Source organism: Crinia signifera, chromosome 7 (genome assembly GCF_055691185.1).
Source record: "Crinia signifera chromosome 7, ASM5569118v1, whole genome shotgun sequence".
In the NCBI taxonomy this organism is placed as follows: Eukaryota; Metazoa; Chordata; class Amphibia; order Anura; family Myobatrachidae; genus Crinia; species Crinia signifera.
In genome coordinates, this window is record NC_139223.1 from 76,346,154 (window position 1) to 76,372,986 (window position 26,833).

A 26,833-nucleotide genomic window follows, 5' to 3' on the forward strand; every position below is an offset into this window, starting at 1 on the left:
ATCATAAAAACATTAAAATAGATCAAGGGCTTAAAAAATGTACAGGAAAAAATCATTCAAGAGCTTTAAAAGTGGAGCGTAACACAATAATCTGAAATCTAAGAAATTATTATTTTACCAAAAGAGTTTTAGATACAGTAGCTGAAGTAGGTTGTACAGGTACTCTATCTATCTATCCGTACATCCCGTATACGAATTATGGAACAATTAAAAAAAAAAATTTTGGTACTTGTTTCCTAGAACGGCCACAATCGTGAGTGATCGTGGCTCTTAATTAAGGGACACGATCCTCACGATGTGGCCGATTTTTTACAATTTTTTCCCTTTGATTGACAGAAATCGGGTCAATCGGTCGGTCGCGACCAATTAAAATCGGCCGCGATGCGACCGACCGATTGACCCGATTTTTCCATAGACTTCAATGTTAAAAAATCTTTTAACATTGAAATCGGGAGGATCTTGTCGGTCTTGTGCCATTATAATGGCACAAGATGAGATGGACTTGATTAAGTCCATCTCACATAGGGAAAAATGATAAAAAAGGTGAAATGGGCCAATATGACCCATTTCACATTTTTTATGTGCCCGCCATGACCCCACGATAGACGTCAACCCGAAGCGTGGCGAGCGCAGCGAGGCCGCGAGGGGCGGCGGTGCGCGTCCTACGACCTTTTCATTCCCCTACTATCCACTAGGGCGTGGAGTGAGAATAGAATAGTGTGGCGAGCGCAGCGAGCCACCGAGCCCGAAGCGTGGCGAGCGCAGCGAGCCCCGCGAGGGGACGCGTATACCTGTGAAGTTATACGCGTCCCCTCGCGGGGCTCGCTGCGCTCGCCACGCTTCGGGCTCGGTGGCTCGCTGCGCTCGCCACACTATTCTATTCTCACTCCACGCCCTAGTGGATAGTAGGGGAATGAAAAGGTCGGAGGACGCGCACCGCCGCCGCTCGCCACGCTTCGGGTTGACGTCTATCGTGGGGTCTAGCCCACTTAGTAACATTTGGGGGGGCAATTAAAAATAATCAGGTGAAAAAAAAAAAATCGGGTGAAAAATCGGTCGGTCGGATCGGTCGCATCGCATGCGACCAAATCGCATGCGATGCGATCGATCCGATTTTTTATCTTACGACCACAACGATCTAAATCGTTGTGGCCGTGCTAGGAAACAAGTACCAAAATTTTTTTCCCCTAACCCTTTTTTTATACTTACAAAGTCCCCTGGCGTCCACAGCAGGCCTTCAGCATCCTCTACAGCGTCTCTGGGTGGTGCGGGTTTGCTGGGTGGCCTGGTGAAAACTGTGGTAGTTGCGGGGTGCTGTGTGATCAGGGCAGAATTGGGTTAATGTTGCGCACAACACTTTAGATACAGGAAACGGCTTTGCAGTACACATGTAAAAGGACAGTGGTGTGCACTATACATATTTAGGCTACACCACATATACAGGCAACTCTCTGCACTAGATATTTACACTGCTCTCCACTACACTACATATGCAGGACACAGATTTGAAGGACCCTGCACTGCACTAAACTACACAGCAGCTTTTATAACCTCTCTGACCCCTGAATCCCCTTGACAATGCTCAGTACATACTGGCTGTACCTCACCTGGCACATGAGGACAGGCTGTTCCATGAAGTTACTTGGTCAGTGTAGGGGTGATGGGAGTGACATGTCAGCACTGGCGGGTCTGCGTCTGTGTGGAAAAGCCACATTAGGGTCTGTGTGATAAAGCCACAGTGCGTGCCCCGGCTGCAGGACGGGGTGGGCAGTTTTGTGCGGGATGGGGGCGGCAAAGTGCTTAGGGTAGGGGTGAGGGGGCGTCACCGCCGGGTCTCTGTGGCAAAGCCACATTATGTTCTCTGGCAGCAAGATGTGGACAGGGTGGTGGGTACGCAGAGGAGGGTGAAGTCCGGGGGAACGGGAGGGTGTCACCCGCAGGCTTGCCTCCTTTTCTCGGGCCCCCGGGAAGGTGGGTAAGTCTCCCGCTTTCTGGTGATAGCCCCCGCTCCCCCCTTGGCCACTGGTTTAATTACCATAATTCGCAGGTCCACGGTGAGGGGCTTAAATAGAGCATTTGCTGCATTTTGCATCATTTAAGCCCCACCCCTTTCCGCAAAGAGGTTGATTATCTCACGTAACAGGAAACAGTGATGTAATAATGGCAGTATTCAATCAGGACAAACTGGTATATAGTACAACTTTACAAAAAAGAAGTGGAGAGGTTGCAAAAATGCAACCAATCAGATCAGAATCAACTTTATTGGCCATGTGTGCTTGCGCACACTTGGAATTTGTTGTGGATATACAGTGCAGCATCAAGCAGGGATGAAGGGGGGAGGCATTACATATGTTACATTGACACATTTCATGCTGGCAACACATGCCCGCCGAGCAGCACAGCTGTATAAGCAGGGACAGTACATTATCACTCAGAGAACATAAACCCGCCAAGCTGCACAGCGCCTAGGCAGCCATCAGCGGCGCCACTGGTCGCTGCAGCAGCCAGGTAGGTGACAATATAAGCAGGGACAGTACAGTATCACACAGAGAACATATACCCGCCAAGCTGCACAGCGCCTAGGCAGCCATCAGCGGCGCCACTGGTCGCTGCAGCAGCCAGGTAGGTGACAATATAAGCAGGGACAGTACAGTATCACACAGAGAACATATACCCGCCAAGCTGCACAGCGCCTAGGCAGCCATCAGCGGCGCCACTGGTCGCTGCAGCAGCCAGGTAGGTGACAATATAAGCAGGGACAGTACAGTATCACACAGAGAACATATACCCGCCAAGCTGCACAGCGCCTAGGCAGCCATCAGCGGCGCCACTGGTCGCTGCAGCAGCCAGGTAGGTGACAATATAAGCAGGGACAGTACAGTATCACACAGAGAACATATACCCGCCAAGCTGCACAGCGCCTAGGCAGCCATCAGCGGCGCCACTGGTTACTGCAGCAGCCAGGTAGGTGACAATATAAGCAGGGACAGTATAATGGCACACAGGGAACATAAACCCGCCAAGCTGTACAGCGCCTAGGCTGTACAGCTTGCAGAGAATATAAAATATTATGAACCTTTTGCAGCCCTGTGATCAGTGATCCCCCTCCCCGCCTGAGTGGGAACCCACCCCTGTGGATGGCTGCGAATGACATTGCAGCCTTAATAAAAGGGGGAATTCCTTTCATATTCACTCACCATCAAAAGGAATGCCCCCCCCCCCCATGTGCAACGCTGTATAAGCCAAGACTTACGCAGCTCTGCGATAGCCGTGGTGACATCGGGGCCACTGATGTCGTCAGCGGCCCTTCCTCCCAACAGCCGGGCCCGTCTGCTTTTTTGTGCGGCGCACCCACAAAACGCTGGGGTGCCGCCCACAAAAGGGTCCGGCTATCAATCCGCCAGCATATGACCTGCAATCACAGGCCGTCACTGGCTGTGGCTGCACGGAGAGCTCGCACATGTGCATTACGGCCCGTGACCAAGCACGGCTCTCCAATAAGCACCATGGCAAAGAATTCACTCTGGTTGAATCGGCCCCTTTGTCATACAGATGACTGTGATATGTAGACATATGTCAGCAGTCCATATCCCAAAATCTCCAATTATTTTGGACAGCAGGTCACGGCTGCATGGTTAAATGACGATATATGCAAACTGTCAACAGAATGGCAAAACCAGAAATGTTGACAGTGTCATAATGTCAACATATCCAGAAGGTTTATGGCTAGCAGTAAGATATAGTTGCGAGTACATCGGACGGACCACATTTACTGTTACGTTCTCTGAAGATTTTTTTAGAGTGAAATAGTGTGGCTATTCATTCCATTTACAGCTGAGTAATGGATGCCACACAGGTGTAGACTTCTGCTGGATATTGCATAGAATAAAGGGACACAGACTGCTTAATACAATTCTTAATACAGTATATACTTCTTGATGAAAACTGCCTGTGAGCAGTTGAAACGGCTGTCGGGTAATACAGCTGTTACTGTCTACATGATGCTGATTTATTAAATCACCTATTCTTCAACGCCGTGAGCCGACTCCATTCCTCATGTTGGGGGGAGGAGTGCTTTTTATTATCAACCTTTATGTGCCTGGCACCGGGACTGTGTTTTACCAAGTGGAGTGCCCACCTGTGATCCCTGTATATATATATATATATAATCAAGTGCGTTCGTCTGCGGCACTGGGGACTGAAATAACTCACACAACGGCCAGCTCTGTGGTAACGTTTCAGCCTTTATCGGCTTTTTTCAAACCAGCTATACATATACACACACACACACAATAAATATATATATATATATATTGATAACTAGGTGATTCATCGCGCCCTACGGTCGCTCTTCACACCGTCGCAGAATGTGTGCATTTTACAATGCAATTCGAGGTGTAGCAGGCGGGGCCTATGGTCATTCTGGGATGGGGATAGGCAATTGTAGGCTCTGGGTACACATGGCAGTGGGCGAGGGGCAGTGTGGTGAGGGTTGTGAGGTTAGCAGGCTGACCGTAAGACTGTAATTATGATATTTTATTATTTGTAGTGAAAAATGTACACTTTAGTCAGTCTGTACCCTGTAGTCCTATGTATGTCTGTATTTCCCAGGACTTTATTCATGTAAGCATTATACCATTGAGACCATTTGCCCGTGGTTACGTCACTGCCTCCAGGTAATGTTCTTAGTAAACTGTGATGGTATCATGAATAAGGGATTTGTGACTATGAAGTTAATTATGGCAGTCTTCCCAAATGCGTATTACTTAAATATTGTAACTGTGTATGTGGAGACAAATGGTCCGGCTAGAAGCGACCAAATGCTTAGATTAGAATCTGTTCAGTTTGTGTATAGTTTTTGGTTCAGGGATCAAAGGACCTCTTTATAGGCTGTTTAGTAACAGAGACAACAGGTAGTGGCAGAGACATACACTTCCCCCCCAAATAACAAGAAGCTAAAGGCTGGATAACACCAGGGTCACTCTCCAGAGAAGAGATCTGTTTACATGAAGGTGTGAAATCCCTCACATACACAAGCTTCAAAGCCAGATGAAGGGAGTGAGTTAATCAGCCCCTGGACAGGTAATAGGAGACCCTGTTACATTCATGCAACTGCACCCAGCATAGGAAGGGTTAAGAATTCCTGAGGGAGGGGGAGAGGGGTGCCTTTGGGATGTAAGTTGGGGTTTTGCAGGAAGAGAGGGGAGAGAATTGATGGACTGTCCTGGACTAAGAGGTTATGCTCTGTCTAGGTATCGTGTGGACTTATATGCTATCACTGCTGTGGGGATTAAGTGATAGTTTGCCCTGTGGAACTGATCTGGGACTGTGACTATACAAGGACTGTCTGTTTGGGCCTGCTACCTGAATATCTTTCTACTCTGCAATTTACCTTTGCCACTGTTTATTGTCTATTTGTGCGTGCTGTGGAAAATAAACCATTCTTCTGGTTTCATCTGCTCGGTGTCTGAGTGATTGAAGAATCCCGTATCTTCACATTTGGCGGCAGCGACAGTGGGATCATTCAGACACCAACCTTCGAGCACAGAAAGCACAGAGAACAGAGGATCAGACCATATGTAAGGAAACGGAAAATGCAATAAGGTGATGTTCAGCAAGTGAGCAGGTGTCATTCCTGTGGAAAGGGAAAATGTTTCCAAGGAAAGAAAATCGATGCCTCAAGACCCCTGTAGCAGAGGAGCTCAGGGATGGAGGTTCTTCAGTGTATCGGCAGGCTGGGAAGCCGGATCTGTTATTTATTGTCAGGAAAATGCATTATATCTGGAAGTACTGGGAAGACGCTCAGCAGATGGTCAGCGGGTGGAGAGTATCCAGCATACAGGACAAGTTGTGTTACCTGGGGGATGCATTCCTGCACTGTAAAGGTGAGGCCACCTCTTGGAATCTGTTGGGAGAGCCAGAGTTTGTAGAATTTACAGAGGAAGTGATTGCTACAGTTACCCAGATGCTACAAAGAGGACAATATTCTGAGGCTGAAGGACAAGTCCAGAATACATTGATGCCCCAGATAGAACCAGAGGAAAGGTCTAGAAGGGGGCTACTGCAATCTGGGCAGACAACCGAGGGGTCTGCCACAGAATTAATTGTTACTGCAAGAGAAGGGTCGTTGTCAGGGGGGCCCCTAACTGCCCTTGAAGAAATGAGTATGGAGGAGCTGATAGCAGAAGGTCAGCTGCGAGGTATACCCATCCGATCCTGCACTCGCGGGGAACTCCTTCAGCAGATCCTTCACGATCAGGGAGATCCTACAAATGCATTTGCTGATTATCGAGCTTGGATCCTCCATTTCGGTGCACAGTTGAGTGTGTGGGAACAATTGCAGTGTCTGGAGGAGTGCTTCGTGGTGGCAGAGGAAGAGGCGATTGATCGGGGGCTCCTGGATACCCCAGCATGGCAAGATCAGTGTCGCAGGGGGCGTGATGAAAGGCACCGTTTGCAACTGCTTCTCCCCCATCCTAGGGAGGAAGCTGCTCCGTGTTCTATACAGGGGGAGGTTATCCCCAAAGTGAAGGAGGTTATTCAGGAGGAGCTGCACTACAGCTTCCCTTTTGCTGAGATGGAAGATGAAGAGCTATTATCCTGCTGCCAGGGGATCTATGAGGACTGCGTCCAGGAGGAGATCACCGTGGTTAGAGGAGTATCCAACAACATCCAGGCCACAAGCATACCAGTCGCAGATGATGTCGTGTTTCGGGCTGCCCAGCATACTCAGCTGGGGAAGGAGGCTATCGCGGAGAAGGAGCTGTGCGCAGAAGTAGCTGCAGGTGAGCATCTGGCTTTTAAGGGGACAGAGCTGACACAGCCTGTCCTGCAGCCACCAGCGGAATTGTTTGTGATGGAGGGTCCCTCCTCAGCCCTGGACATTGAGACCAAATGCTGGACTGAAATTTGCCATGCCCCTAGTTTGGGTTTGGGGGAGGAAGGACATGACGGGGTGGTGGAAGTGCCAGGGCCAGAGCCCCTATATTGGCCTGCTGTTTGGCCCCTGTTCCGTGGGCAAGAGGGGGAGGTGGAAAGTGGTCCCCGCCCCATTGTGCCCGAGGCAAAAGTATTAGTAGGTTACAATGTTGCAGAGGGGGGGAACCCAGAATCCGAAGAAGAGGAATCGCTACATCCCTTGTTAGTTCCAATGTATGACTTAGACTGTAATCATGCCCTTGCTGGTTCGGCAAACCAGCCGCCTTTTACAAGATGGGTTTGGTATGATGTCACCCTGTGGGACTCCGGTGGTACATCCAAACCCCAGATTCTCGGCTCTGCATCCCGCTATTCCAGGTTGTTATTGGTTCCTGAGCAACTGGGCACAGTGACTAAAGATGTAGGGGGAGGAGTGTGAGGTTAGCAGGCTGACCGTAAGACTGTAATTATGATATTTTATTATTTGTAGTGAAAAATGTACACTTTAGTCAGTCTGTACCCTGTAGTCCTATGTATGTCTGTATTTCCCAGGACTTTATTCATGTAAGCATTATACCATTGAGACCATTTGCCCGTGGTTACGTCACTGCCTCCAGGTAATGTTCTTAGTAAACTGTGATGGTATCATGAATAAGGGATTTGTGACTATGAAGTTAATTATGGCAGTCTTCCCAAATGCGTATTACTTAAATATTGTAACTGTGTATGTGGAGACAAATGGTCCGGCTAGAAGCGACCAAATGCTTAGATTAGAATCTGTTCAGTTTGTGTATAGTTTTTGGTTCAGGGATCAAAGGACCTCTTTATAGGCTGTTTAGTAACAGAGACAACAGGTAGTGGCAGAGACATACACTTCCCCCCCAAATAACAAGAAGCTAAAGGCTGGATAACACCAGGGTCACTCTCCAGAGAAGAGATCTGTTTACATGAAGGTGTGAAATCCCTCACATACACAAGCTTCAAAGCCAGATGAAGGGAGTGAGTTAATCAGCCCCTGGACAGGTAATAGGAGACCCTGTTACATTCATGCAACTGCACCCAGCATAGGAAGGGTTAAGAATTCCTGAGGGAGGGGGAGAGGGGTGCCTTTGGGATGTAAGTTGGGGTTTTGCAGGAAGAGAGGGGAGAGAATTGATGGACTGTCCTGGACTAAGAGGTTATGCTCTGTCTAGGTATCGTGTGGACTTATATGCTATCACTGCTGTGGGGATTAAGTGATAGTTTGCCCTGTGGAACTGATCTGGGACTGTGACTATACAAGGACTGTCTGTTTGGGCCTGCTACCTGAATATCTTTCTACTCTGCAATTTACCTTTGCCACTGTTTATTGTCTATTTGTGCGTGCTGTGGAAAATAAACCATTCTTCTGGTTTCATCTGCTCGGTGTCTGAGTGATTGAAGAATCCCGTATCTTCACAAGGGTGTTTTGTGGAAGTGGTGTGGCCCGATCAGAATAAGGGCCAAGGAGAGGCTCCTTTAGGAGCCCTGTCCCTGAGTCCATGCGGGTATGCATAGGTGCCACAATTTTTTTTTTTTAAACAATTGTGGGCGCTAATGGGAGCAGTGGTGGTGTGGTGTTATGTTGTGTTATGGATGTTGGTTGCTGTGTTGTATGTGTTGGTAGGTGTAAAGTGCATGGGTTTGTGTTATAGTGGTGGCAAGAAAGTGTGTGTGTATGTAGTGTGTGCATGAAGGGGTGTTACAATTGTGTGTCGACAGTACCTTTTATCCGTTGTTGTTATAGTGCTGGGTTGGTGTCGGCAGACATAGTGCTTAGAGGGGAGTGGGCCGTGGCCTGTTGGTGTCCACAGTGGCAATGGTGGCGGGCTGTGGTGGCAGGCATCGGGCGCAGGCAGGGGTGTGAGGCAGCGTGTGCAGGCTGAAAGCGGCGTTGCGGGGCTAAGCGCAGAGTTTGTGGCGCAGAAGGTAGCGGGAGCTTGTCTGTCGCGGCACAGTCTGTGTCCCGCGAGACTTGTGATGACGTGTGGCTTCCCTGAGCGCCGGGGCAGACTGTCCGGGAGCGTATCAGGCTGAATTTACGTAATGTGTCATTTGCCTAAAGGTGCCCATACACTAGTAAGATTTATCTTCAGATATGGCTGGTTGGAACAAAAACATGGTTATGGATGAGTGACAGTTTGGCAGTTTTCCAGCATTTCCAAGCAAACGGTCAACTGTCATTTGCTCTCATCCATAACCATGTTTTTGTTCCAACCAGCCGGATCTGAAGATAAATCTGCGTGTGTATGGCCACCTTTAGCCTAATGTGTGTCATATCAGGTCCAGAAGCGTGATGTTGTTTTGCAGGGGTTAAGTGAGTGGCGTACGGGGTTTTTTCTCATATATATTTGGCGTGTGTCTATAAGGCTGGGTGGTGTGTGACCCCGCCCAGCGACACACTCTGGGGATGAGTGACAGATGTAGCCAAATATATAAGAGATGGTGTCTTCAGGCGAATTTCTATTTTATAGTGAGTTATAGGAGGCCGCCTATTGTAAAAATGTTATTCATGTTTTATTACGTATTTTATTAAATCTTATATATTATATCAATATGGTTTGTGGCAGGTACACATAGTTGTATTTAGCGCAGGATCTCCCAGTTCCAAAGCAGACAAAAATTTTGACCAGTTTCTGGCGTTTGGGCACCATATAAAGGATAATAATTAATTTGCTCCCACAAAATACTAGATGTTTGCTCCAAACAGTGTCCAAGTATATGGCCAGCTTACCTCCTGTGAAATTAGCCCATGGACTTTGAAATTGCTGATAATGTAGAATATAGTGTGCTCAGATACAAAGTAAATGTTAACACAATGTGAAACATCTCAAGGCATGAGAGCGGTTACATACTGCAGATATCTGAGAACATTATAGGCAGCTTCATTAATTATTTCTATATTCTAGAGATGTTAGGTTCAGGGAGTTTTATTTAGTCTGTCTAAGCAAATGTTGCTGGTAATTTTAAAATTGTTTTGTTTGGGGACATTTATATGGCATCATATTATAATAATTTATTTAATATGCCTCAAATTTATACCTCAAATAAATACATGATTCTTCACAAAGCCAGCTTTAGACAATTTAGACAACCCCATAAATCAGTAGTTCTCAACCTCGGTCCTCAGCCCCCCCACCCCAACAGTGCACATTTTCCAGGTCACCCGGCAGGCGCACAGGTGCACTCATTATTCACTGACACATTTTAAAAGATCCACAGGTGGAGCTAATTATTTCACCTGTGATTCTGTAAGACGATCTGGAAAACATGCACTGTTGGGGGATCCTGAGGACCGAGGTTGAAAACCACTGGCATAAAGTGAAGCGGGATGGCTTCTATCTGATCACTGCTAATTTCAGGTCTGAATCAGGCCCCATATGTAAAAGTGATCAGATGCTGGCTGATAAACATCCTAGCAATCAGTGATCTGTCAGTACATAGATAGCGAGAAGGAGGAGGGCAGATACTGATCTGGTCCCTTCTGGTCTAATGGGCCCTACACACTGAGCGATATTCAGCCACTTTGTGGTTTACTATCGTTGTGTGTGTAGCCCCCACAGCAACCCTGATGCGCAGCCCCGAGCGAAGCCGATACATAACAGCCCTGACTGTTATTATCACTCAGAAGGCCCACACATTTCGGCTTGTGTGGTGGCATCTGAGCGATCAGCCGCCCGAGTCCTGCCCGGCAGCTGTCATTCAGCCGAACTGAGCTCCGGTGACACCTCCCCAGGAGACGCCGGAGAGCATGGAGTGGGAGCAGCGTTCAACTTCAGTGATGGGCACCCCGGCCCAAGGAACCCAGCACCGGGCTCAAACAGCCATCAGGGTAATGCCACAGCCAGGGGACACTTATTATATAAGGTCCCGCGGCCAAAGCATTACCTCTGTGGCTGGTCAGTCAAGGGCGGGTCCCTGGGAGAGAGGGGACCAACCAGGACGACACCGGCCTGGACTGAAGCCCGAGGCTGTCCCTGGCGCCCCAGGGCAGTGGGCACCCAGGCTGACAATTAATAAAATCATTGGTGCCCCCCCGCCAAAATTTTTTTGGTACTTGTGGATTATCACGGCTCCCATCGCATGCCATATATAGTGGCATGCGATGGGATGCGATTTTTGCCGTTTTTACAAAACCGCATGCGATCGCATGCGTTTTTTAACAGAAAAACATCCAAATGCATTGAAATTAGTATGAAACATGTTCAATGGCCCCCAAATGTCATTTTTGAGGCTGTACCACCCCCACTATCAACGCGAACCCGAAGCGTGGCGAGCCCGCACGAGGCGGCGGTACGCGTCCTACGACCTTTTCATACCCCCACTATCCACGTCGACGTGGAGAATAGAAAGTGTGGCGAGCGCAGCGAGCCACCGAGCCCGAAGCGTGGCGAGCGCAGCGAGCCCCGCAAGGGGACGCGGACACCTATGAAGCCCGCGAGGGGACGCGTATACCTGTGAAGGTATCCGTGTCCGCTCGCCACACTTTCTATTCTCAACTCCACGCCGACGTGGATAGTGGGGGTATGAAAAAGGTCGTAGGACGCGTACCGCTGCGCTCGCCACGCTTCGGGTTCGCGTTGATAGTGGGGGTGGTACAGCCTCAAAAATGACATTTGGGGGCCATTGAACATGTTTCATACTAATTTCAATGCATTTGGATGTTTTTCTGTTAAAAATCGCATGCAATGCGATTTTTTTCCCGTGCGATGGCCATCGTGGGAGCCGTGATACTCCAAAAGTACCAAATTATTTACTCATTGGTGGTACAGTGCCCCCCCCCTCCCCCCCCCAAAAAAGTTGAATCACTGGTGGTACAGTGTGCCCCCCACCCTCACAAAAAAAAAAAGTTGAATCATTGGCGGTGCAGTGTCCAGTCCACTGCAGAGCGGGCACAACGAACGGCGGGTCCAGGAGGCATCTTGTTTCCGGGTGGGACTTCCAGGTGGCGTCCTTCAGTGGGGCTACCGGCGTGGCTTCAGCGGCGTCTTCACTGTCAGTCGCTCAGATGGCCCTCCCTGCACATCCCAGCGCCACACATGCGGGAGATGTGCAGGAGCATCAGAGTGACTGCACTAAATTTACCGAGGGGGCCGTTCTGAATCTTGGGCAGATTCAGAACGCCGGGGGCGTGCATGTAAATTGCTGTGTGGCACAGCGATTTACATGCGTTTTCAGGCATTTTCTGAGTGATTTAGTAAAATCGCTCAGAAAATGCCTGAAAGTCGCCCAGTGTGTGGGGCCCATTACAGTAGTAAGGCCTTGTGTTCAATGACACTAAGACCATGGGGGTTATGCAGACCGGATTGCTGCAGCATCTATCTATTGCAGTCCTGGGTTATGCACAGACTGCACCAAGTGGGAAAAATCATTCTATGGTGAGTGTGTTGCGAATGGATTTGCAGTTATTCGTCAGTCTGTGAGATTTTCTCAGCCTTCCACAGGGTTGTGGTGATTGCAGGTCTCTGCAATTTAGCAGAGAAGCGATCATGTCTGAATAACCCCCATGTTTGAACGTTCTTACTGCAAAAACTAAATGAACAATAAGCCTACTGTAAAGGTGCGGGTACATGTAGTGAGGATTGTAAACTCAACAGCAGGCAGGTGACTTAATTAGTATCTGAGGGATTCTGATTAAACCATCTGTGCTGAAGCCTGGATATCACTAAAACATGCACTGTTGGTGGGACTTGAGTACCGTGGTTGGGAATGCCTGTTCTACAGGGGCAGAGACTGAAGTGGATGACTGCATGTTATCTGCAAAGCATTGAAATGTGTGCACCATATCCCCAAAATCATTGAATACATAAACATTAAAAAAAATTAAAATTAATTGGTGAAAATCTCTGCTCATTGTTCCTGGATTAAAGCAATCAATCTGCGCTATTTCAACACTTTGCTGTCAAAACTGGTGTGTACCAGCAGTGATTATTATTATTGTTTATTTATATGGTGCCACAATGGTTCCGCAGCGCCTGACAATACATAGATGATCAAACAAAACATGGAAATAATGAATTACAATACAAGACATATTAGGACAAGTATATGGTAAAAAAAATAAAAAAGACAGTTGCAATATTACAGTTGTTATGTTATCTATTTGGTAAATAAGGGCTTTTGTATTTGGGGCTCGCAACTTGTCTTATGGAAACTACGGGTGTGGTATAGTACCCCGACAGTCGGGATTCTGACAGTCAGTACTCCGACGTCGGAATCCCGACTGCACAGCGTGGGGAGCGCAATGAAGCCCCTTGCGGGCTCGCTGCGCTCGCCACGCTGCGGGCACGGTGGCGAGCTGCGCTCGCCACCTATTTTATTCTCCCTCTATGGGGGTCGTGGACCCCACGAGGGAGCAGTCGGGATTCCGACGTCGGAGTTCTGACTGTCGGAATCCCGACTGTCGGGGAGCCGTCCGGCACCCGGAAACTACACATATCCTATCTAATAAAAGGCTATCGTTGCTCCTCGCCTCTGTAGAACTGTGCATGCCAGCAGCCACTAAATGGTGCCAGATATTCAAGTGTTGCTCAGATTATTGTTATGTTGAGACATAATTTGACAGGCTGGTAACTATTATAGAATATCACCTAGCTGTGAAAGATTGCTTTTGTATCCATCTACAGACGACAAAGCAAATCAAACATTTTTTTACTAACATACTGCTTGGTGAAGCCTTATTTAGGTCTAAAACTTTCATAATTTAGACATTTTGTTAAATGCCAACTTACAGGTTGGGTTTGAAAAATGGTAGTTAGGGGCTGCTACATTATCACATTTCTCTTGTGACATCACATGCAGCTGCTGCAACCCAAAACATGGCCACCATGCACCTGGCTGTGCAGCCAGTCACGTGCGAGCGCTTTGCTGTGTATCGAAGTGCTCGCACAATAGCGATGTGCCTTCAGTAAGGTGCAGTAAAAATGCATACCAAGTTTTAGTCAAGAACAGTGTACCTGCGGGGATGTGATGCAATGCGTGTCCCCGCGGGTACAATATTGTATAGCACAAAAAGTATATGCAGGCAGTACTGTTTGTGCTACATCGCATCGCATCAGTTTTAGGTATCTATAAACTAAAAAAAAAAAAATTGCATCGCACCCGCACAGTATAGTACATCACATCGCATCGCATCGCATCCCCCTACAAGTGCCAAAATTACATTGCACAAATGATGTTCAAAACGCACAGCACACATATTGAAACGTGCATGTGCTATTTCACACACTCCGGCTCCTACTGGGCGGCTAAACCCCACACGGCACGCACACAGTAGTTAATAATGGACACGATTGTGTCCATTCACACGGGATGGCCACGGCCCGGCCGCCCGGTTGGAGCCTGATCCCACCACTGGAAGGGATGGCTGCCGGGCTGTGGCCATCCCCACCACTGAAAACTTCTGATTCCGGCACAGCTTCTTGGCCGTGCGGGATTCGCCGCCCGGCAGGTGCTGGAGTGTGTGAAATAGCCCTATGGGCACCTTTTATGCTTTCCAGATCTCCTCACAGAACACAAGTGAAGTAATTAGCATCTTTTAAAATGTGTTAGTCAGTAATGCAGCAGCTAGGTTGTCTGGTAAATGTGAACTGTTGGTAGCTCTCGAGGACTGGAGTTGGCTACCACTGCCCTAGACGATAGCGCATTCCCATGAGATGAATTACGGACGATATAATCAACAATTTCCCTTGAACTCCTGGGCGAACGAAATACAGTAGGGCAGTGGTAGCCAACTCCATTCCTCAAGAGCTACCAACAGTTCACATTTTCTAGAACACCTAGCTGGGGCACAGGTGTATTAATTACTCACTGACACATTATAAATGATCCAAAGGTGGAGCTTATTACTTCACATGTGATTCTGTGAGGAGATCTGGAAAACATTAACTGCTGGTAGCTCTTGAGGACTGGAGTTGGCTACCAGTGCAGTCATACTGAATGCAGTGTTCATTCTAGCACCCACCATATTTGAAAACCCATGCAGTTCCTCTTCCCTGCCTGGGGTGTTGCTGTCTGCTGTAGAGGTTCTACCACAGTGTGGTCTGTATATCAGCACTGATATGCAAACCAGACCTGTGCTAGAAACACCACAGCAGACAGCGACACCCCAGGCAGGGAAGAGGAACTGCATGGGTTTTCAAATATGGTGGGTGCTAGAATGAACACTAGGAATGATATGGTTAACAATATTGTTCATTGAGCTGCTCGTGTTTCTTCTCCGTACATACAGTCTTGGTCAATATAGCCAATGTGCATGTGCAGATGATGGAGGACATTGTGAAAGACCAGCTGAAGCGCGCATGATTAATGATATTAAGTGGAAACACATTGGATAGAGCTTACAGATTGCACATGATGGGGTAAGTTTACTAAAGCTTCTAAAAGTGAAAAGGGATGTTGGCCATAGCAAACATTCAGATTCTAGCTATCACTTCTCTATAGCATCCTAAAGAATGATATAAATAAGCTGCTATGGGAAATTTCCCTTTTCACTTTTAGAAGCTTTAGTAAATTTAGCTTGATCTGCCTGCACAGCAAACAGGCCATACTTATCTGGGACAGGCAAGAAATGTGGGGCTCTTTCATGGGCTCCTTGGGGTAGGATAGTCATTTGCCTCTACTTCCACAGTAAAGCGAGTGGTCCAGGGGTTTCAAGAAGAGGTTTGCAATGAATCATGCCATAGTGGCCCCAGCATCAGCTGCTGCAAATCATGGCTTGGGGGACAGAACCACAATACAGTGATTTACTGCCCGTGCCACCTGCACCCTGGTATATATAGGAGGGCATTGGTTATTGGTTGGCAACTATGACCAATGCTAAGTGGCGTTAATGAGCCCTATACAGTGGAAGGTGATAACGCACTAGTTATATTTCCAAAACAGCAGATTGGCTGGTGCATTATTGCCTTACACTTTGCCAGGCTAAATACATCTGCCCCTCTTTACTTTATCTAACATGGAAAAGTACTCTTTTGGGGGGGGGGGGATATGTATGGTTGCCTCGCTCACCTAGGATCACCATGGTGCCAGTGGTGTTTCCAGCGATGCTTATGTATTAGTAGAAACCTCAGTTCCATCTAGGGATGACCATCAATGATTTGAAATCACTGATGGTTTATGGCCGATGTCGGATACTTTTGCCATGGATGGGAGAGAACAGATGTTTTTCCCTCCATCGATGGCACAGCAAAACTGGTGTTTTACTTTTGTTTGTTTTTTAAAACGTCCCGTGAAGCCCTGCCCAGGCCAATCAGTCAAAATCATTGGATGGCCATAGATAGTTAACAACATTGATGCATAGTTTAACACTATCCATGGCCAGTTGCACTATTAAATGCCACCATAAATGCCAATGATGGCCCTCCCTAGTCCCATCACCCTGATATTCACTGTTGACTGCTCCTATTGAACTCTTGTGACTTCCGCACTCTAAAGGCAACCATACAGTAGTACGGTAAGGCCCTTTTTCACAAATGTTTGACCCATTGGGTACACGTTGGGACAATAATGTAATCAGCTTGTACCTTACACGTTGCATACCGTGTTAAAAAATTACAGGAGCTGATTGGTTGGTACTTTATCTCCAAACTTTCATAAATAGCCCCATTAGTCATATTCCAACAATAGGCAAAATGGTGATGTCAAATTTGACAGAACCATTATCAAGCATTGCTGTGATATGGTGACCAAGAGGCAATATGAGGCAGCCGTCATCTGCAGTATGGCAGCATGCGGCCAGCACCCTATGCAACAGTATCAGGGGCGGATTGGCCTGGCGGGAAACCGGGCCATTTCCCGGTGGGCCGGTCCATGAGAGACCAGAACCGGCCGCTCTTCCTTCTGGCTGGGCTGCGGACTGCCGAACGTGATCACAGCAGTTAGCGGGGGGCGGCCGCAGCGTCCTGCCCAAAACAAAAATGGCCGCGGCCCGGTGCAGCTTCGACAGCTTTCAAGATGGCTGCGGGAGAGCTGCTGCGCATGCGTAGCAACACGCAGCTCCTCCCGCGGCTCTTGTGTGTGGTGGTGTGCACTGCTGAAGATAAGTAGTAATCCCCAGCAGAGCAGGCAGCGCAGGACTGAGTTTTCGGGTGGCTGGGCAGGGCAGAGGACGCGGTGCAGGGAGTCTGTAGATGTGCCCTCCCTGCTATCTACACTGCTGCTGCTGAATGCAATTGTGCCTGTCATATTACCTGACAGGCAGTGGCGCTGGCAGACTGAGCCCCTCCGTCTAGCAGCTTAGCTTAGGTCCTGTCCCTCCTTCCCAGCAGCACAGGGAGTTTCTGTACACACACAGTGCACACTCAGCCTGTATCTCCGTCCGCACAGGCTGGCAGTGGCACTGCAACCCCCAAGCTATATTCTGATCTGACTGTTCCTACGTAGGCACTCTTCCCCTGCACTCCGTTACTATGCCCTCCCCCCTCTACATGCTGAATGCACGGAGCTGGCTGCTGGACAATATCAACACTGAAAGGTTAACCTTTCACACCCTGGTTTTCTACTGTGAGGTGTAAGTGTATTTCAATTTTTTTTTTTTTTTAACATTCAGCAGGTATCTGTTCCCTATACCCTCCCCCCTCCATATCCCACCCCGGGCTATCACCCACCAGCAGGTATGGGCTGGGCTGTGGACTGCCGACCGTGATCACAGCAGTTAGCGGGGGCGGCCGCAGCATGCCACCCCCGCTAACACACACGTAGGTCTGGCAGCTCCACTTTAATAAAAGGATTTTTATGAGGGTGCCCGCTTGCTTCAAAAGTATATAGAGATCCACGATAAGCAGCACTTCGTCAGTAAATTTTAAAGTGATTTAATAGCTAACAGCAACGTTTCAATGCGACTGCCTGAAGACAATGCCCAGTCGCATTGAAACAGTGCTGTTTGCTATTAAATCACTTTAAAATCTAGTGACGGAGTGCTGCTTATCGTGGAACCGCGCAAACATGGCTTTCCTTACTGCATCCTTGTAAGAATCCGACGTGTTGGCGCCATACGAGCTTCCTTTAGTGCCCAGTCCTGCAGGTGACACCTGTCACCAGGGAGAGGAAGAAAGAGATAATAAAGCCTCCCTGTATGGTTCGGACAAGTCACCCACTGGACCAGAAACTACAAGATCTGGAATGCAGAGTTTGATGTCCGGTCCAGCGCTCTGTGGTCTTGTCCAGGTTCGGTTTTTACTTAGTCCTACAGGTTTATTTTGTGTGGTTTTACTGTGAAATTTCTTTAAAAAAAATATATATATATATATACCGACGATAAATCACAACAGTGGCATTCCACAGATTCAAACAGGCAAACGTGTATTGAGGGAAACCAATGTTTCGGGGTCTGTGAACCCCTTTTCTCAAGGTGTTCACAGACCCCAAAACGTTGGTTTCACTCAATACACGTTTGCCTGTTTGAATCCGTGGATCTGTTTCGATTTATCGCCGGTTTCTATTGATATTGCCAGAGGGCACCCACGACCGATGTTCATTCAACTTTGAGTGCCAGATTGAACCTGTATTTATTTTTATATATATATACGGTATAGTGTTCATTCTAGCACCCGCCATCTTTGAAAACCCATGCAGTTCCTCATCCCTGCCTGGGGTGTCGCTGTCTGCTGTGGTGTTTCTAGCATATGTCTGGTTTGCATATCAGTGCTGATATACAGACCACACTGTGCGCAGACAGCACTACAGCAGACAGTGAAGATGAACTGCATGGGTTTTCAAAGATGGTGAGTGCTAGAATGAACACTATATATATACAGTATATATATATATATATATATATATATATAGCATACGAAATAGAGCAGCACTCCTCAGCGGTCTCCAATTCGGTGCTCACCAAAAGCTAGTATTGGAGGCAGCAATAGGTCCCTGAAATCATTGAAATGTGAGGCCCAATGGATCCACAGATTGGGTATATTGGCCCTAAAGGGAATAAATGAATCTGCCGGGTTTCATTGCATTTAATTCTAGCTGTGACGATATGTTTTTTCTGCTTCTTGATTTCTCTTTTTATATTGGTGGTTTTAGGACCCTGGTTAATGCTAATATGCATGTATGTACTGGACTGTATTAGATGTGTACCAGGTGTTGGATATTATAATTACATTTGTTTTGTTTTTTCTTTGATGTATTGATTGCACTATCTAACATGTAATGTTCGTCTTTTTCAGACGCTACTAAGGTTGCCCTGGAGACCAGACAACGCTGAGACGCTGTGGCATGACGTGCAGGGGTCCGGAGTATGGGCTACGTCAGCGCGCCAGAGGGTGCTGACGTGATGTTCCTGTCAGGTTCTGATGACGTCAGGCCATGGCGGGCGTACCGGAATGCCGGGCAACTGAGGGCGTGTTGGTATGTATGTATTTAAATGTGTTTTACACTGTCATTTGGTGATTATTGGTCCTGAGGAAGAAGCATGTATTAAAGCTTCGAAACGTTGACCTAAACAGGAGGTCTGTGTTGAATTTTTGATTGAAGCGAGTGCCACCTCCACACGAGTATAACCATTACACCATCCATAGCCTAACTCTAACCATACCCCCTCACAGCATTTTACTACTCCCCCCACTACTCCAGATGGTCTCCTGCTTCCCACACTACTACTCCCAGCCTGTCCCCTTATCCGCAATTCCTCTACCTGCCTGCTTACTGCTCACCAATACCACTTTCAGCCTGTGCCCTTATCTGCACTGCCACTACTCAAGCTTACCTCCTGCTTTCCTCCAGGCCTCACCATACAGCACCCCGGCACATATCCGCCATCCAATCTAGCCCCGGCCTCCAAAATATACCCATTCTTCCTAGATATACAGTATCCCAGCCCCAGGGAAATACACTATTGACCATACCCCTGCCCTCAGGTACATATACGGTCCATGCAAGCCCATGGCCTTCTTGACACAGTAACGCCAACCTAGTGACATATACTTACCTCCTAATTTTTTGCTATTGTGGAGCCCAATGTGCTTTTATTTTATTCCTGTGGGTGCTAATGTTAAATGTTTTTTTTTTGGTCTGGTGTCAGTGTGTTTTCCCCTTTTGTGGCCACCAATGTGTATTGATTTCTGTTTAGGAAAATGTTTGTTTGTTTTTACTATGGGGTCAGTGTGTTTATTCATGTGGGGGGCATATGTTTTTGTTTTCTTTGGTCCCCACCTCCCCCTCTATAGGGGGTCTGTATGTTTGTTACCTGTTGGGGGTCAAGTGTTTTTCCTGAGGGATCAATTCTTTTTATTTACTTCTTTGGGGGCCAATGTAATATTGATCGTACAGAGCTTCTGAGGCGCAAGCACCAACAAGTGTATTATAAATGTGTTATGCTTTCCTTGGCGTTACAGGGGGTCAGCTATTCACAGTATGGGCATGTTATCGGAGTAATATGACGGAGTTGCTGATAGTGGTTGCATACAGAGAAGCGGATTTGCTCGCTTTGGAGGCCATACTGAGACGGATGATATGCGTCTAGGATAGGGCTGGTGAAAGTTTCAATAATGCATCTGATGGTGACAGTGTAACAGCATAAAGTGCATATACAACTGCATCAAAAAATACAAGAAAGGCCGCAACTGCATGCAACTCTGAATCAGATTCTATTAGTAGGGATGCTCCCTCTCTTAACAGACTCCACCCCCTTTGCGGACCCCGCCTCCAGGGCTGCTTCTATAAATTTCCCGGGCTGGTTTTACATCCCAATCCGCCCCTGAACAGTATGCACAATACTTACATAAATATACCACATAAAAAAATATGTACATTTAGTAACCATATACAAATGAAGTTAATGAATATTAGTATATAACTTATTAAAAGCAGAAGACAGGGTAGGGGGGAAAGTTATGTAACAGGAATGCTGGGAACAGATGGTGGTGGTGGTAGCTGCAGCTGCCGCACTGACTCTGTGAGCAGGCAGGTCACCCCGGGGGCGTGTGGTACATGACGCAGGTCCTGGCATTTAGCACCAGCATGTGGCGCAGCAGCACTTACTGTACCTCTGCCGGGCTGCGGGACCCCCCGCCCAGTACACGGAGCAGCCAGGCGGCCATCCTGTCACCCGGGCCCGCAGCAGCCTCAGTGCAGGGGCCATTTTGGACCAAAGGAAAACACGAAATGTTCTTTTCCCGTGATACAGCGATGGCAGCTCCCCCGCACCGACCCCCGGCGGGTCCCACGGCCACAGTCCGCGCAGCCTCACTCCAAGTACCCGTCCAGCACGTCCAGCTCGGTGTCGGCTGCGTCGTAGAGCAGGGACGCGTGGTCGGACAGCACCCCGAGCTCCACCAGCGCCTGGTCCATGTCCTCCGGCAGGAAGACGATGCCCACGTTCAGGGCAATGTACTCCATGAGGAAAGCGTAGTACAGGACCAGCACGTTCACGAAGAACAATCCCACGTAGAACATATAGGGGGGCTCATTCAGCGGCTGTCCCGGGGAATCCAGGGGTGCGGGGGACATGCGCTGCTGCTGCTGGCACTACAGTGCGACGGGCATGCGGGAGCCTGGCAGCAGCAGTGCGGAGGACGCGGCGGCAGTGAATGTGTTAACGCCGGATGGAGCGCAGCAGCACGCAGGGCTTCCCTGGCACTGCACCCGGATACGCCGGCACTGGGACCGTGCATAGGACTGGCACTGCAGAGGCTGAGCCGGGGCTGCTGCTGTGCTGTCAGGCATTAGAAGCGGTATAAACACGGTGTGTACACACACACAGCACAGGGGGCGGTGGGGGCAGTTACACAGCGCGGCTGCTGGGCGGAGCACGCACTCACACTTTGCTGGGGTAAATAATAGCAAATTATTATAACTGTACATATGGGCAGTGCACGCCACACCGTCAGCTGTGCTGAGGATAGGAGCAGGTAGGAAATGGGAAGTGATAATCATTTTATGGAATATGCTGCAGTCATTTATCTGTAATGCAGCAACATTTCCCCTGGCCTGTGAAGTGACACTAATAAAGGTGCCCATCTACTAGTGCCCTTTTAATCTGATTCCGATTCATCGGGCTGAGAACTTGGGTGACATTCCATAGTGTGGATGCGACCAAAAAGAAATCCTGTAAGTGTAAATAGAAGGAATTTACAGGGTGATTCTAGTTTAATCGGTCGAAATTCACAGCCTCGCGAGTCAACCAGGATAACTTCCTTAGGGGCGCATTTATCATCAGAGAGCGATACCGGTGCGGTGACATCGCATTGCGGTATTGTGCAATACCGCTGGGATGTATCAATATAAGGGCGCAGGGACAGGGCTCCAAAAGGAGCCCATCCCTGCGATGCCCTGACCCGGGTGATCTGCGCATGCGCAGTTACGCGCTGACCCCCACGACCCCTCTGACCGCACTGCCCCGCTCGGCAGTGCGATCCCGCAGCCATAGGCTACAATTGACTATCGCCATCCCAAAATGGCGATAGCCCAGGTATGCAAAGCCGGGCTGCCCGATGTTGATACATCGGGCAGCTTCGCATCCCCATAGAAATCTATGAGGGATGCAGCCGACGGCGCTGCAAGGGGCCCCTTTGATACATTTGGGGGATACTTAGGGCCAGATTCTCTAAGCTTCAAAAGTGATAAATTGGAGAGTGATAAACAGCCAGCCAATCAGCTCCTGTCTGACATTTTTCAAACACACTCTGTGACATGGTAGGTAGGAGCTGATTGGCTGGTTGTTTATCACTCTCCATTTTATCACTTTTGAAGCTTAGAGAATCTGGCCCTTAATATTTGCAGTTAAACCCCCAAAAACGTGTGTTTTCGGGGATTTAGCCGCAAATATGGTTTGATAAATGGGCCCCTTGGTCCTGATTCAAGAATGTGAGGCTCAGACAGAATGTGTTTCAACTTGCTACATGCATTCTCGGGTTTTTTTAGACATGGTTGCAGCCCTGCGATTTCACAAGGCGGCCGATAATCGATAAGCTGCGTATGTGTAGGGATTGCACCGCATATGCACAAGGCCATTCAGTGTTCGTGAGGTGATTGGCAGGAAGCCTGCGTTTTGGGGTGGTAAGTGGCCATTTTCTGAGAGTGTTCGTAAAAACCACAGGTGTTTCCAGGGAGGGTCTGTGTCTTCAGCTCTGCCCTCGATCAACCTGTTGGTATCACACAGGCAGAGTAGGTTCTGGGTTACGTACAGACTGCACCCACTGGGATACTCATTAGATGGTGAATGAGTTGCAAATGGATTTCCAGCTATTCGCCGATCGGCATGATTTCATAGCCTTGCACACACAGGGTATGTTTTCACTCTGGTGTGGCAGTGGCTATCTGATCGCAGGACTCTGCAATTTTGCAGAACAGCAATCAGGTCTGAATCAGGCCCTTAGAGCTAATAATATAGCTAAAAGGAGAGCGCAGTAATTAAAATAATCTGTATTTTAATATCCACAAGTTAAAAATAAACATAGATCACTTCAGGTAGAATACATACATACAGTGTAATGTATCAGATGCAGTAATCGCTACCTCGATTTTCTCATTGCAAATCTTGATACATGTATATAGTCCTGAATTAGGTTCTAAACAAATACACGTCTCTGGTTAACCAGTATTGCACTTGAGCGCTATGTTTGACCTCCCCTCAGTTGATGATATTGGCATTGGTATAAGCACAAGGTCTCACTCTAAATAATCACTTAGGGGTTTGTAAATGTGCCTTAAGGTCCCAGCATTGCAACCGGCTTTCAAGGTAATGAGCAGAGCACTTCTATTGATGCCATGATGGTAGGTCAGCTGCTGTCCGCCACTGCCTGGGTGGTAGGCAGGAGACATTGGGACACCCTTAGTGAGTAGATAAACCAATGGGAGGGACTCGCCAGCAGCAAAGTTCTTTAGCGGTTAACTTGCAAATGCAGTACTCAGTGGCAAACGCAGGATTTTCAGAAGGGGGTTTCCAGAGGGGCGGAGCAAAGCACGGAGATGGACACTTAGGTGACCCAGTATATGCCGGGTCAGTTAAAGTATTATAGATAGACCAAATGTATATAAATAATAATTATATATATATATATATATATATATATATATATATACACACACACATACACACATATATATATATATATATATATATACATACAGGGGCGTCAACAGCAGTGTAGACCCCTGGGCATAGCAATGTATTGGGGCACCTACCGATCCTCCAGCGGTAGGGGTGGGGGAAGCTTTGATGTCCCCCGGGTGGTAGGGGGTATTATATCAACCGCTCAGCATGTAGGGCCTGGATCAGTAATTTCCACTAATTACCCCTTTACTGCACAGATGGTGGGAGATGGGGTGGTAGAAGGGTTGGGCTGAATGAAGGGGCCCTGATACATAACTTCCAGGGTGGTAGAGGATGTTTAATATGCAGACGAGGGGTGTATAGTGGAGTGGGCTTATTATTCATAATTTTCTGGTTCGAGGACAGCTTGCTTGACTGCAGATATCTCCAGTTCCCGGAACTAGATTTCTTAGATTTTAATGGAATTAAAAACTAGAGAAGCCCACTTACCAAATGGTATTGGGGACTAGGGGATTAGAGTTCAGGACGCAGAGCAATCTGCCAACGAGTATGTAAAACTACATACCAGGTGTGTGGAGCTGGAGCAGTAACCAGCTGCTGGAAGGCTGATATCTCTGGTTCTGGGCACAGTAAAGACACGATGCTAGTGTCCATCAAAGGGGGAGAGTCCCAGCTTTTGGAATATACCCTCAGAAAATATACCCGTCAGACAGAACCTGAAATATCAGACTGGGAAGAGCAATTAACAGGCTTGGATGGGGACCACTGCTTTGAAGTCAGATATCTCCGGTTCCCAAGGGCCGATTTTTAAAATTCTTGTACCCATGGAAAGAGGGGACCCTCAGCTTTCAGCCTAAGGCCCTTAGACTCCTGTGGGGGTTTCTGGGTACTCAGAAACCCCCCCTGCGTGCGCTACTGGTACTAGACTGCAGGCTGTGGGCCTTATTCTAGTTCACTCTTTCTGTCAAAATCCTTCTTAGGTGGACAAAACCATGTGCACTGCAGGGGCAGATGTAAAATGTGCAGAGAGAGTTAGATTTGGGTGGGGTTTTACTTCAAAGTGATATCTATATTGCAGTGTGAAAATAAAGCAGTCAGTATTTACCCTGCACAGAAACAAAATAATTTACCCAAATCTAACTCTCTCTGCACATGTTACATCTGCCCCCCCTGCAGTGCACATGGTTTTGTCCATCTAAGAAGGATTTTGTCAGAAAGAGTGAACTAGAATAAGGCCCTGTGTGCGGTCTTAATCACGGAGGGTACAATCCTGATGATGGTAATAAGTAGGGATTACCCAAGTATGTCCAGCATCTTTATGCGTTTCTCCATATAACAAAAGGTGTCACGGTATCCTCATATCAAGGTCTGCTTGATAAGAGAGAAGCACAGATAGAGAGCATGTTGTCCCTCCTGGAATGGGTCATGTTCGGAGGTACAGTATGTGTAAACCTACAGGTTGTTAACAGCAGGGCAATGTTCATGATCTGTGGTGAACATAGACATACAGATGAAGACCACATCCATCTATGCTGCTGGCACGTCAGTGTTAGGGATGGCCATCGTTGCCATCGATGACAATAGTGCAACTGGCCATCGATTGTGTTAAACTATGCAATGGATGAGCATCGATATTTTTACGTATCAATGGCCATCTATTTTGTTTGGCCTGTGGGCCAATCAAAACACAGGGCGGAGCTTTGCGGGTGTTGAGGGCGGGGCTATGCTGTGTCCCGGCACTTTGGAAAAAACGTAAAACATCGGTTTTGCTGTGCCAACGATGGAGGGAAACCATCTGGTTCTCCCCCATCGATGGCAAAAGTATTCAACATCAGCCATAAACTAGCAATGATTTCAATGGCCCATGTTCACAGAACAGTACCATTTTTTTTTTTACTGTCCCACCTGGTACCAGCAATGGAGGGGCAGTAGGGAATCCCCCTGCCTGTCTCTGCTTTGCTGAGCATAATTCCAATCTAGATGCTGGCATTCGGGATTACAGCATTAGTATTTTTAGTGATGTGCTGGTCGGGATACAGGCTTCTGGACGCTAGTTGGGAGGCTAACATTGGTATTCTGACTGTCCCATCATCTCAGTTGCTAACTTCGTTCCATGCAACTTGGTAGAAATCACAATGACTTATCCATTGCCACAGAACAAAAGGCAGACAAGGTATAGATAGGTATTGCAAGTCTCTGATTGGTTGCTGAAGTTTGGAGAGGCAAAGAGCATTCTAACTGAAGGAAATACAATCATCTGACGTACTCAACAGCAACAGTTCACAAAGCCAACAGGAAACTTGACTTTTTTTGGGTAAATCAAATAATAATTATAAAGACTTGATTGCTGCAGATACTGTAGGATCAAAACAAGTAAAGGATGATTTAAGAGAATTAGCGTGATGTAATAGGGTGTGTTTTTTTTAGACAGCTAAAAGATCGCATATGTGGTATTTGTGATTTGTGGCCGAAATTCGCAAATGTAATAGGGTGCGATTTTTTTTAGACACAATTAGAATTCACATGTGATTTCTGGCAATTTTTTAGTAACAGAAATGTGCAATATTTTTGTAACGAGAGTGTGCGGATTTCTGTTAAAAAGAAAAAAAAAAAAACCACCCTCGTCCCAGCATAACCACCCCTGGTCCTTGTTCCTCAAATACGGGGAAGAATTCATGAGGATCCCCTGTATTTAAGCAACCAGCACCCAAATCTTGGACCTGTCCTGTTTCCAAAAATTGGGGTCTCCCATATGTTGGACCCAGCACCGGGTTCCAACAGCCAGTGGTGTCCTGCCACAGCCGGGGGATGCTTTTAAACCTGAGAGGTGGGTGCCGGGCTGATTGTCCTGTTGTAACAAAATAAAAAAGATGTAAAAAGCATTTATACACTGGTTCTTTC

At 47.7% G+C, this 26,833-nt stretch overlaps 1 protein-coding gene across 3 annotated transcripts in view; it reads right to left on the reverse strand.

Annotated features, from left to right (window-relative positions):
• DEXI (Dexi homolog) overlaps window positions 1–21,630 on the reverse strand; it is a 30,828-nt gene extending 9,198 nt beyond the window's left edge. For 2 of the 3 annotated variants that reach the window (XM_083153353.1, XM_083153351.1), the window contains exon 1: window positions 20,925–21,630. In XM_083153353.1, the coding sequence (XP_083009479.1) occupies window positions 21,124–21,387 (264 nt within the window). In that variant the 5' untranslated portion in view covers window positions 21,388–21,630 and the 3' untranslated portion in view covers window positions 20,925–21,123. Of the gene's footprint in view, window positions 1–1,209; window positions 1,315–20,924 lie in introns of all 3 variants that reach the window. The other variant, XM_083153352.1, reaches the window with a different exon arrangement.
• Window positions 21,631–26,833: the final 5,203 nt, after the last annotated feature.